Raw genomic sequence first — 11,628 nt, forward strand, 5'->3', positions numbered from 1 at the left:
ATGGTCAAGCACTGGATGTAAATTGTCTGGATGTAAGGGTGACAGCAGAGAGCAGGAGCAGGGGATGGAGGACATGAGGGTAAAAAGGTCTTGGCAGGACCCAGTTCCTGATCAGTGTGACCTGTTCTGGTGAAGAAGAAACTCTGAGGCTGGGAAGACAGGCGGTGACGGCGGGAGGGGAATCACAGGGGTGTCTGCTCTGGGCCTCAGATTAAGTGTAGAACAAAGTTGTTAAACTTTTGCTATTTAAAGATTGTGGAATTAGTGCTGGGAGTGAGTGATCTGGGTTCAGGGCTGGGCTGGGGTTGCGGGGGCGTGCTCAGGGGTGGGGAAGGGTGGTGTGGCAGAGGGGTCGGTGATCATGGCTGTCCCAGACTCACAGCCAGGGGAGGTCACAGCCTTGGTACAGGCACCGTAACAACCCACTGGAGAGTTTGAGGGGGAGTTCTTTACACAGCCAGTCCCAGAACTCCTTCAGCTCCTTCTGAGAGGGTTCGTGTACAGCCCCTGCTTGTCCCTGGCGTGTCTTCAAGGAATCGGATTCCTCTTGGGAAGGCAGTTTTTCCAAAACATGTGAGCACTTAGCGGCCATCTGGGATACAAATTAAGCCCTTTTTTTTTAGCATTGTCCACCAAGGCCTCAACTGTGAGTGTGTCCTGGCAGATCCGTCTGTCCCAGTTAACTGAGGATGGTTTCTCCCTTTGGATTCTTTAATCTGTAGAGTGTGGCCACGAGACCCAAAGTGATTGAGACTGGCAACTCCATTTTACTCTGCAGCTGAGCTGGGCTTGCAGGCGAGTGCACTCGCTTGTTACAGCAGCTGTGACCAGTGACACGTTGACAGTTGTCAGCGTTAGTAGTTTCTGACACGTAAACACCGTGTGTCCTCATCTGGATGAGGCTGTAGTTGGACCTGAGGTCAGGCTGTAGCTGGACCTGAGGTCAGGCTGTAGTTGGAACCAGGGTCAGGCTGTAGTTGGACTCAGGGTCAGGCTGTAGTTGGACCCAGGATCAGGCTGTAGTTGGATCCAGGGTCAGGCTGTAGTTGGACTCAGGGTCAGGCTGTAGTTGGATCCAAGGTCAGGCTGTAGTTGGACCCAGGATCAGGCTGTAGTTGGACCCAAGGTCATGCTGTAGTTGGACTCAGGGTCAGGCTGTAGTTGGACAGGCTGCACCTTTGCCCAGTGCTCGCTGTGCTGTCACCGTGTCCTGTTGTCTTCAGCAGCTGCACTGTTCATGACGTGGTTGTGCGAAATGGTGGCGGTGTGTCCCATTCCTCACATCCCGGCTGCCTTGCCTCACCAGCCGCACCTCCCACTGGTTTCTGCCCTCTGTCTTCAGAAGCATCAGTAGCTGGAGTTGAATAAGGTCCATTTAAAAAGGTTCCTTTAAAAAATCTATTTTTCCACAAACACGGGGCTGTGACCTGCGGTGTTTATGGGACAGGGGGTGCACTGTGGAAGTATCTCAGTGTGTGGATGTGTGGAGGGAAGGAGGGAGTGTGTCTTGGGACCTGTGGGTAGATGGGACACGGGCACTTGCCTTTCAACCTCCTCTCTCTCCCTTTGGTTTCCAGATGCCATCAGCGCCACGAACCCCCGGGTCATTGATGACTCTCGGGCGCGGAAGCTTTCCAATGATTTGAAGCGCTGCACGTACTACGAGACCTGTGCCACCTATGGACTGAACGTGGAGAGGGTCTTCCAGGATGGTAACTGCAGCTGGGGGAGGATGTCCAGGCAGGACAGGGCAGCAGTGCTGTCCCAGAGAGGGGGCTCACAGCACCCAGACCACTGGCTCTTGGTCAGAGCGGCGTGCTGCCCTGAGCCCGGGGAGACCCGCACAAATTCCGGGCAGAACCGTTGCTTTACACACATAGACTGAGTCCAGGGAGTAGGATGTGCTGTGGGTGTGGAAGTGTGCGTGGCAGGTAGGTGAAATGCACGTGGATGTGCACGAGGGACGGCAGATCGGGGCCGGGCAGCACCCTTCTCCTGCCTCTTTCACAGGGGATGTCCTCTGGGTGCTTGTTCCAGCGAGCAGAGAGGCTGCAAGGGACGGTGGTGTCCCCGTGGTGGGGCCTGGGCAGCACAGCAGCCTGTACAAACCTACAGAATCCCAGAATGGCCTGGACTGGAAAAGCCCTTTGAGATCATTGAGTCCAACCATGAACTCAACACTGACCAGTCCCCTATGACTAACCCATGTCCCTCAGCACTGTGTCTACACGACTCTTCAATCCCTCCAGGGATGGGGACTCCACCACTGCCCTGGGCAACCCCTTCCAATGCCTCAGAACCCTTTCAGCAAAGAAATTCTTCCTCACATCCCATCTCAACTGCCCTGGCCACAACTGGAGGCCATGAGGCCTCTACAGAGGACTTGAGAGGCTGCAGAGAGGGTTTTGATTGCCTTTTGTGGAGGAGAGGAGGAAGCACAGCAGAACCTTTGGGTGTTAGAGAGAGGAACAGCAACTGAACAGTGAGATGGGGCAGCTGTTCCTCATGGGAACAGTGTGTGGAACAGGATTTCTGCTTAGACTCAGAGAAGAGTCTGCGTGACAGGAATCTGTGGGTTGTTCCTGGCTGTTGGGGTGATCAACAGCATCACCATGTCTTCCAGGGCAGTGAGTGATTCTTCTGAGGAGTGGTTTGGTAGGAGCATTTCAACAGGAAGGCCAAGAGCTTGTGCACAGGGAGGTATGCAAGGCTCTGCGAGTCCATAAGGTGCCATCCCACCCCACCCCACCCTGAGGTGTTTTCTGTAAGGTACTTGGTGCATCACTGGGGACCTTCACATGCACCTCCTCTCTGTGCAGGTGACTCCTCCCAGAGCTGACCATTCCTGGTGGTGTCTGTAGAGGGATTTCTCCAGAGTGCTGTGGTGTGCTTTAAATACCCTGTGATGCTCAGTTGCTGATACACACGGGAGCACCGTATGTGACATTGGGCACAAATGCCAAGCGATGTATCTGGACAGAGGTTCTGTCGCCAGGGCAGGGCTCCTTGCTTGGGCATCACAGAGCTACCTGTAGCAACCAAAGAAATCATGATAAGCTCATGATCCCAGGTGCTGCTTAGAGGATGACAGGAAATATCCTTGAAAAAGTCTGACTGATGTTCAAGAAGTGGAGGAAGCTCTGCCTGGCAAGCTGAAACATGAAGGTGGCCTCAAGATGCCTCAGTTAAGGGTTGATGAGATGTTATCACCACCAGTGTGGTCTTGCTGGGCTCATGATTAAATTCCCTTGTTACCACAAGTGTGTGAGTGACAAGGCAGAGCCTTTGCTGGGCTCTTTGCCCAGGACAGCAATTGCTGATGAGTTTTCCTGAATCTTTTCTGGCCTCCTCTCTTTTTCCCACTGGTGATCATCTCAACCTCCCTATTTCAGGAGACCATTCTTACCTTACCTCTTCCTCTAAAATTGGACCTACTTGTATTCTGAATATTGAGAAGCCCCCTGCCTTGAATCTGCCTTCTCCAGTGAAGCCCTGGAGAGCTGTCCTGAGTGGCATGAAGCCCTCTGCCCTGGAGGTGAGAAGGCTTTCTCTGTAGCCATGCAGGACTTCCCTTCTCCTGCCCTCTCCAGTCTGCTTTGGACTCTTTGTAAGGTTTCTGGAGCTGTCTGACTTCTGCCTGGGCAGTTTTCATTATCACTTTAGCAGCACAAAGAATGAGCCCCACAGGCTCGTGTGGTAGGATGGGTCTTCCCTGTCTTATCCTCTGCTGGGTAATTTCTGAGTCCTCTCTTCCTTCACCGCTCCTCTGATGTGGGTGTTTGAATTTCCCCTGTGTCAGACCTGCCCAGTTTCCACGTCTCGTCCCAGGCTGGGTTGTCCATGGAGACTGGTGAACACCATGCAGTGTGTCAGCCAGGTTGAGTTTTGACCTGCCAAGAGGTCAAACCTTGTGTACCAGAGCCTGTGGGTCCTGGGGTAGTCAGCAGAGGACATGTCCCATCCCTGTAGCATTGCCAGTCCTTCCTGTTGCCTTTGCTGGGTGGCCAAGACGTGGGGTTCAGGCGTGTTGCAGAGCCGGGTGCCTGAGCGTGCGATGTGCCTGGCCCATGTTGAAGGAGAGGAGGGTTACACAGTGAATGGTGGATGAAGGTGGCCAGAGGAGGGGAGGAGAGCAGGAAAAACAGGAGGTTAACAAGGTCTGTGTGGTGGATGTAGGAGAGGTTCCTGCTGTTCATGGGACTAATATTTAGCCTGGGAGTCTGGACAGGCTTTATCCAGCGAGCAGGTAGCAGCAGTGGCCCGAAAGGTCTTTGTGTCTGCACGGGACATGGCACTGCAGCTGTGAGGTGGCAGGATTTTGCAGTTGCTGTCAGCATCTGACTTTTCCAAAGGGATTCAGTCACACCATGTGTATGGTGCAGCATCTTCTGTCTTCCTGGAAAGAGAATGTGGCAGCTCCTTTATCACGAGGGTGCACGATGTGAGGCGTGCTGGGTGGGACATGTGATGGTCCCAAGGCCTTCAGTCGTGTTCATCCAAAAGGTTCCTCCTCCTGTGGTGGTGGGGCTGCCCAGCCTGTGTGCAAGAGGAAACGGGGAATGGTGATGTGTTCTGAATTCCCCAGCAGCCCAGCCTGTTTGCTGTCATGCTCTTTGGTCATGATGTTTATTTCCAGAAAAGGTAGGAGATCCGAAAGGTTGAAATGCAATTTTGGGCTGTTGGCATCAGGCAGTGAGGTCACAGGGACTGGGAGAGTTGTTCCTATGTTAGTTTTTTGAATATCTGGAGACTGTGAGGGTCACAAGGGCCAGGCTGATGGAGGTGGCATTGCCCAGGCTGTTCAGTTTGGTAACTGGCTCGTGTAGCTGCTGTACAGGGCTGTCTGAGAAGTGACTCTGTCTGCCCAGGGATTCTTCTACAGCAGCAGCCCAGTGCTCTGGGTGGCTCCTTGGTGCCCATCTCAAGTCACTGCTCTGTGTGAGACCCAAGAGAGCAGGTGGCCTTTGGGGACTCAGCATGGGAAGCCTGCCCTGTTGCCTGCTGGGGCAGCCACTAGCAAACATTGTCCCTGAGGTTGGGTGTTCTGCAGAAATCCTCCCCCTTACTACAGGGTGGCACAGTTTGAGCCCCAGATGAAGGGTTTGGGGCTCACTGAAGCCCTTCAGAAATCTGTGGGTGGAGAAAGTTGCTTTGTGGCCTCTGACCCTGTCCCTTTCTCCCTTCTTCCAGTGGCTCAGAAGGTGGTGGCTCTACGGAAGAAGCAGCAGCTTTCCATCGGTCCCTGCAAGTCTCTGCCCAACTCACCCAGCCATTCGTCTGTCTCTGCAGCCTCCATTCCTTCTGTTCACATCAACCAGGTGGGAAATGGGAACGGGGAAAGCTCCTTGCAGACCGTACGCAGCCGTACTCTGCCCGGCAGCGTGGCTGGATCTGGGTGCTCTTTGAGAAGTTTAATAGGAGGCATCCGAGCTGGGGAGCAAAGTCCAGGGAAAATGCAGATTTAAGTGTATCTGGTAATTTCAGGATTTTATTAGTGGTCAACAGACGAAAACTGGCTGGGAAGGAGAGGCTGAAAGTGGGAGCAGGGTGGACGATGGCCCAGGGCAGCATTCCTCAGGGAGGAGCTGAACATTGTTTAATATTTTCTTCGATGTCTGGATTATGAGAAAAGGGTCCAAACAAATGTGCACTCGTGGCGCTTGTGCCAGGCAACGTGTTCATAGTGAAGATAAAAACGTGTTCCCTCTCTGAGGAGTGTGGGGATACCAGACTCGGTCTGATTGCAGTCACTGATGTTCGTGTGCCTTGAAACTGGTGTAGGAAAAGCAAAAAACCAGTGGGAGGGAAAGGAGACCCTGAGGTGAGAGCACTGGGCCTGTTTAGCTGAGGAAAGTGAAAGCTGGAATGGACCAAGCCTGACCTCTGACATACACAGCAAGGAAAGAAGGTGCTGGAACAAAACAGGTGGATTTGAGACTGGCCATGGGGAAGCAAAGTTTGGGCATGGGAAGAGATTTCTCACTGCGTGTCAGGAGCTTGGGTAGAGGCTTTTGCTCAGAAACCTCCCTCCTTCCCTTCCTGCCGAGAACCTTTCAGCCTGGTTTGCAGACGGGGTCTGTGTCCAGGTGAATCCCGGCTCCCAGACAGGACCTTTGCTCTCAGTGCCTCGCTGGCTCCTGGGGCTTTGCCAGAGGGACCCGGTAGTTCTGGTGGGAAAGCGGAGCTGTTAGAGGGAAGTAGGGCAGCACACAGGGAACTGCAGCTTACTGAGGCCTTTCTAAGCCAGAAACACTGACTGATGGCCTGGGTGGTAGCAGTGTCAGCAGTAATGACAGGCCTTGTCCTTCTGGAGCCTCCTCCCTCTGTCCTCCCTGCCCCACGCGTGCTCTGTGCCCGTGTGACACTGCGTCCCTCCTGCGCCCCACAAACCTGGGTGCCACAGTGAGGATCAGAGTTAGTGTCTGTTCCCTGGGTCTTCTGTGGCTCGAGCACAAACCCTTTCAGTTCCCAGTGACCTGCTGCAGTCATCTTTGCCGTGGTGTTTACACATTTCTCTTCCATGACAAAAAGCACTTCTAGAAATAAAGTCTGAAGTCATGGAACTGGTGAGTGATGGTAAAATACTGCGAAGCATTTCCCTGTTCTTGCTTGGGCTCAGGAATGAGGGTCTGGAACTGCTTCCCTTGTCCTCAGAGAAAATCCAACTGTCTCTGAGAAACACGGGTTCACTGATTCCTGGTGTTTCTAACGAGGACCTGGGCAGAGCAGCCCAGACACTCTGGTGCACATGGGCTTGCTGCCCACGCAGGAGGACACACATCTGATCGTGAGCACAGTGACCGGGCAGTTGTAGCAGGAGGGATGCAAAAGAGCCCAGAATCGCTGCTCCTGGTGCTGCTTTACCCCGTGGGGCAGCTCTGGGAGGGGGTGGACGGACTGAACGCTGTGAGGAAGGGTGAACCAGAGAGTGACAAGGTCTTGGCAGAGTAGTGCCGTGTTCTGTCTTTTCCTGCCTGAGGGTGTGGGGCTCTTGCCAAGGTTTCTTGCTTGCCTTCGCAAGTAGGAGAGCAGGAACTGGCACAGGGAAAAGGATCTCAAGGAAGGGTTTGGAAACACAGAATTTAGCATGGAGATGAGATGGAAAGAAGCCAGACAAAGAACTCGGTCAGGAGCTTTTGTTTGCCTCGTACCGCAGCTGGGTTTTGGTGTGTGCAGGCAGGACAGACTCACGGGGCAGAGGGATCTCGTTCTTCCCAGTCCCGCTTGTGGGAGCAGCAGGACTGGCATTGCATCTGGAGCGCTTGGCCAGGAGGAGCCCCTGGGAGCCTGTACCCTGCTCTCCCCTCACAGGGCCTGCGTTTGGGTGTTGAAGTGTTGCCCGCAGCTGCTGGCCGTGTGCGCTGGCAGCGTTGCTCTGTCCCTTTCAGGATCTCCAGCAGCGTTTCGTTCTCCTTAGCCGTCTGCCTTTCTGAGGGCTGTTGGCACCAGTGTTCCCTTCGGATCATCCCTCTTCCCTTCTGCTAGTAGCGATGGTGGAGGTCTGCTTCCCTTCATAGCTTTGTGCCCAGAGAGGTGGTGGTGCCATCTGAAGTGAGAAGGATGTTCTGCTCGGTGCCTGGTCTCCTGGCCCACGCGGGCAGGGACCAGCTCTGTCTTCTGGAGCTGCCAGTGAAGAAGGTGTTTGTCTTGTGGAAACAGGAACAAGTGGTCCCCACAAAGAGTTGCTTATGGCAGGCAGGAGCTGGGAGCCAGCCCCGTCTCCTCCTCGTTCTGGGGACATCTTTTCTGGAAGTAGTTTGATGCTACTAGTGGAGCCAAACTAACTTTTTTGACAACGGCCACTGCTTGTCCGGTCTCCTGACAACCTGGCTGGTCCATTGAAATTACTGGGAGAGGAAAGACCACAGAGGACCCTGGTGACTTTGTCACCCATCTGTCTGGAGGATGTTCTTCTCCTGGTGTGAGGTGATGGCCAGTTTCCAAACCTTTGCGACGGTGCCGAGTTCCCACATTGGCAGCGCTCTGCGACAGCGGTGCTGTGGGAGGTGTTTCGCTGTCCTTGCGCAGGGGATGATCCTCTTCATGAAACAATTCCTGAACCAGCCAAAGGCTCTGCTTTCACTTCTGTCTTTAGGAGTTTTGGAGTTTTTTGGTCTTATTCTGCAGCGGTGCCTGGTCCCTCAGAGGATGCTGCTCCCATCAAGGCAGAGAGGAAGGGAGCTCTAGTAACAGGTCAGCCATGGTCAGGGTTTCCACCAACACTCACGAGTGCACCAGACATGCTCATCACGTCTGTGACCCTGAGCACTGTGTTCAGCATCTCCCTGGTCCTCTGGCATGGCAGGAGCCAGGGCCAACCCTGAGAGTCCTGCACGCTGCCTTGGGGACACCAGGTCTGTCCCAGCAGCTCATGAGATGTGAATCTGACGCTGTTTGAACAGACCCTTCAGATCCCCCGAAGGGCAGCCCCACAGAAAGCTGGTGCTTGCCTGCTGGCTCAGGCTCTCCTCGGCTCTCTTCGCCCGTGTCCTGCCCACACCCATCCCTGGGCGAGCAAGTTGGGTGGGTTTGGGAGCCCTGTTCTTAGCTTGGCCTTGGCTTCCACCCTGCTCCCTTCTGGCTGCTGCCTGTCCCTTGCCTGCAGGGTGAGAGTGGGAGCTTCTGGGGCCAGTGAAGGCTTGCAGAGTTATCCCACCTCATTTCCTTACTGTTCCTGCCCCTTTCTCCATCTGCCTTCAGGGACTGGGAGATGCCTTTGGGAGCACCCGGGGCTGTGGGATGAGTCACCGTTGCCTGTTTGCTGTGGGATGGAAGTTTGTCTTTCTGCCAGGGAGCTTGTTCCCAGCTGCTGCCAGGAGGTCACGCAGGCTCCCGGGGCTGAGCCTTGAACTGTGCAGTCCCCGGGGCTTTGGGATCCTCTGCTGGGATGCCCGACCATGCCCAGCCCTGCTCCGCTGCCCTCCTGGCTGGGGGCTGCCCAGCATCGTGGCTTCACCCCGACAGCCTCAGTCTGCGGTTCTGCATGGGCCCTTCAGTGCACTTACCAAGACTTTAGTAAGGGAGCAGATGAAAGGACTGGAAACTTAAAGTTTGCAAGTGAAATGAAGCACAAACCGCAGCTGAGCTGTGCTCGGTAACGAGCGCTTCCTGGCCCGGCGCAGCGCGTTCGGCAGAGCTCGGTCAGCGCGTGTCTCGGCAACTGAAGCGATGGGCGTTTGCCCGTTTCCTCCTGGAAGCCCGTGTCCCGTCACCCGCTGAGCTCGCCGTGCCCTCCGCTTCATGGTCTGTCCTCTCCTCTGGCTTCTCCCCCGTTCCGGTGCAGACGCTGAGTCGGTGGCTGCTGTTCGCTCGCGCTCCTCAGTTCAGAGCCCTTCCCAAACTGCGCTCCTTGTGCTGCCTCTGCCTTTTTGTGCCAAGAGTTACTACAGGGTAACTTCAGCTGAGTTCTTCCCTGCTCAGGCAACCCTCCAGCAACATCTCCAGCCTGGGTTTTGGGTCTTCCAGACCCACCTGGAGACGGTGGTCTTCAGGGACATCCCATCAGGGCAGCGTGCCTCCCCACAGCCTTCACCTCCCGCTGCGGATGGGTGTTCTGCTCTGACTTGAGGCAGCAGGTCCCACGCTGCAGACAGGCTACTGTGGAGCTGCTCCAGAGCCCGGGAGAGCCTGGCAGGTCAAGGCACTGTAACTGCCCAGAGGCAACTGTCAGCTCCCCAGACGCGGCTGGGAAGGGGATCCAACTCAGGGTCCTTCCAGAGCAGGATTTCCCTGCCGCACACCTGGCTGCCCGCAGTCAGAAGTCACTTGCTCTGCCTCAGAGAGGAAGAAGTTGAGCGGAGTCTTGGGCAGCTCTTTCCTCTCTTAAAAGCAGTTTTCTCTTGTGTGTCTTCTCCTCCATCTCTCATCAGAGATGAGATGGTCCATAGCTTGCGTAGAAGTTGCACCATTTCTAGGAGATTGGGCTTTCTGTGAACCTTTTTCATGCTTCTGATGTTTCTTAAGTGCTTGTCTCAGACTAAGGCTCAGATCCCGCTCAGATCCCACTGTGCCCAGCAGGTTCACACGGGTGTTTTCTCGCTGAGCTCCTCTGCAGATCCTCATCCCACGGTGCCTGCATTTTCTGCTGTAAGCAGTAGGTGGGAGTGGAGGAAGTGCCAGGGCTGTCGGATGCTGCTCTGTGAGCATGTGAACTGGGAGGAGGTGAGCTGCTCCCTGCAAGGGCTGCCCGAGCTCTTCTGCCTTCCAGGAGCAGCTTCTTCCATGTATTTTTGAAATACTGTTTGCAGATCAGCAGAGCTGCCAAAGGGAGCTCAGGCTGCCACGTGCCTCGTCGTAGTAAGATGTCCTGGGCTGCAGATCTGAAATGCTTTTGTGCAGGTGTTGCTCCTTGGGACCTCTTGTAAGCTCATTTTCAGGTCATTGCCTGCAGAGCTTGCGTCAGAGGAGTGGGATTGAGCAGCTCCTTGTCTGAAAGAAAAGCATCACTGAGCTGTTGCACAGACAGTGTGGTCAGATCTTCCCCTCTCCCTGGAGTTGAGCGAGTTGTTAGTGAAGACGCAGCGTGTTGTCCCACACGTTTCCAGACTTTGGCCACTGCAGCCAAGGCCACGGTGGTCCACAGGCACAAGAGGTGTGTGTCACCCTTGGGGTCTGCTTGGTGAACCTCAAACCGGTGGCAGAGATATGTTTTATGTAGAGTGTGAGCTTGGCTTGTGACATCCTGTACGTCACTCCAGGACACTGGAGAGGCGAGGGCTTGAGTTGTAGAGACACACATCCCTGTTGGTATCGTAGCTGCTGTTGTGAGACAGGGATGGGACCAAGTGGGACCTGGAGTCAAGCAGGCTCTGGGCTGTCTCGCAGCTTCATGTGAGGAGGGTTCTCACCAGCAGCTGTCCAAGGGTTAGAGTTAACTGGTCTGGTCCTGTGTTTTGGAGAGGGAGCACACTGAGTGTCCCCAGCTGTGCCCCTCCGAGAAGAGAGCCGGCTGCTGCTGTTGCGGGCTGCGTGGTTCATTGCTGCCACTGTGCCTTTGCCCCACTCCGTGGTCTGGAAGGGCTTCCCTGGGCCAACAGCCACTCACGTGTCTCTGCCCATTTGCCGGTCTTCATGGTTGATTTCAGAATTTTAACATTTTACCAGTAGGAAAACTAAAGCAGAAAGAAGGGAAACAGCTTTCCCAAGATCTCCCGTTGGGCAGGAGCAGTGCATGATGTGGAATGTCCCAGTCCCAGTCCCATGCTGTGCTTCCGTGCCCCCGGTGCTCAAGGCTGCATAGGCGGAAGGAGCTTACAAAAAGGCTGCCGGTCTCTGTCTGACGGTCCCACCTCCTTCTGCCCTAGGCCACCAATGGTGGAGGAGCCTTCAGTGACTACTCCTCCTCCGTGCCCTCCACACCCAGCATCAGCCAGCGGGAGCTGCGGATTGAGACCATCGCTGCCTCCAACACACCCACCCCCATCCGCAAGCAGTCCAAGCGGCGCTCCAACATATTCACGGTAAGTGACGCCGGGCTCGGAGGAGCTTTGGGATGAGTTTTCTGAGGGTCAGGCAGGGAGAGGGTCAGGCAGCGGGTCTGCAGCAGTCTCGCCCCGCAGGCTTTCGCACACTAGTCTCTAGGTGAACCTTGCTGTGCTGGCCAGGGCGGGACGGGTGGCTGGGGACGCA

General features: G+C 55.2%; 1 protein-coding gene across 1 annotated transcript; it reads left to right on the forward strand.

Moving 5' to 3' along the window:
- Positions 1 to 1,577: 1,577 nt before the first annotated feature.
- LOC104522054 (arf-GAP with GTPase, ANK repeat and PH domain-containing protein 3-like) lies at positions 1,578 to 11,459 on the forward strand (the record flags this gene model as incomplete). Its single annotated transcript, XM_010164227.1, has 3 exons — positions 1,578 to 1,712; positions 5,191 to 5,318; positions 11,304 to 11,459. Coding segments are annotated over 3 exons (419 nt in total), but the record flags the coding sequence as incomplete, so codon positions are not given.
- Positions 11,460 to 11,628: the final 169 nt, after the last annotated feature.

This window comes from Antrostomus carolinensis, unplaced genomic scaffold (genome assembly GCF_000700745.2).
Source record: "Antrostomus carolinensis isolate BGI_N321 unplaced genomic scaffold, ASM70074v2 scaffold36913, whole genome shotgun sequence".
Taxonomy (NCBI): Eukaryota; Metazoa; Chordata; class Aves; order Caprimulgiformes; family Caprimulgidae; genus Antrostomus; species Antrostomus carolinensis.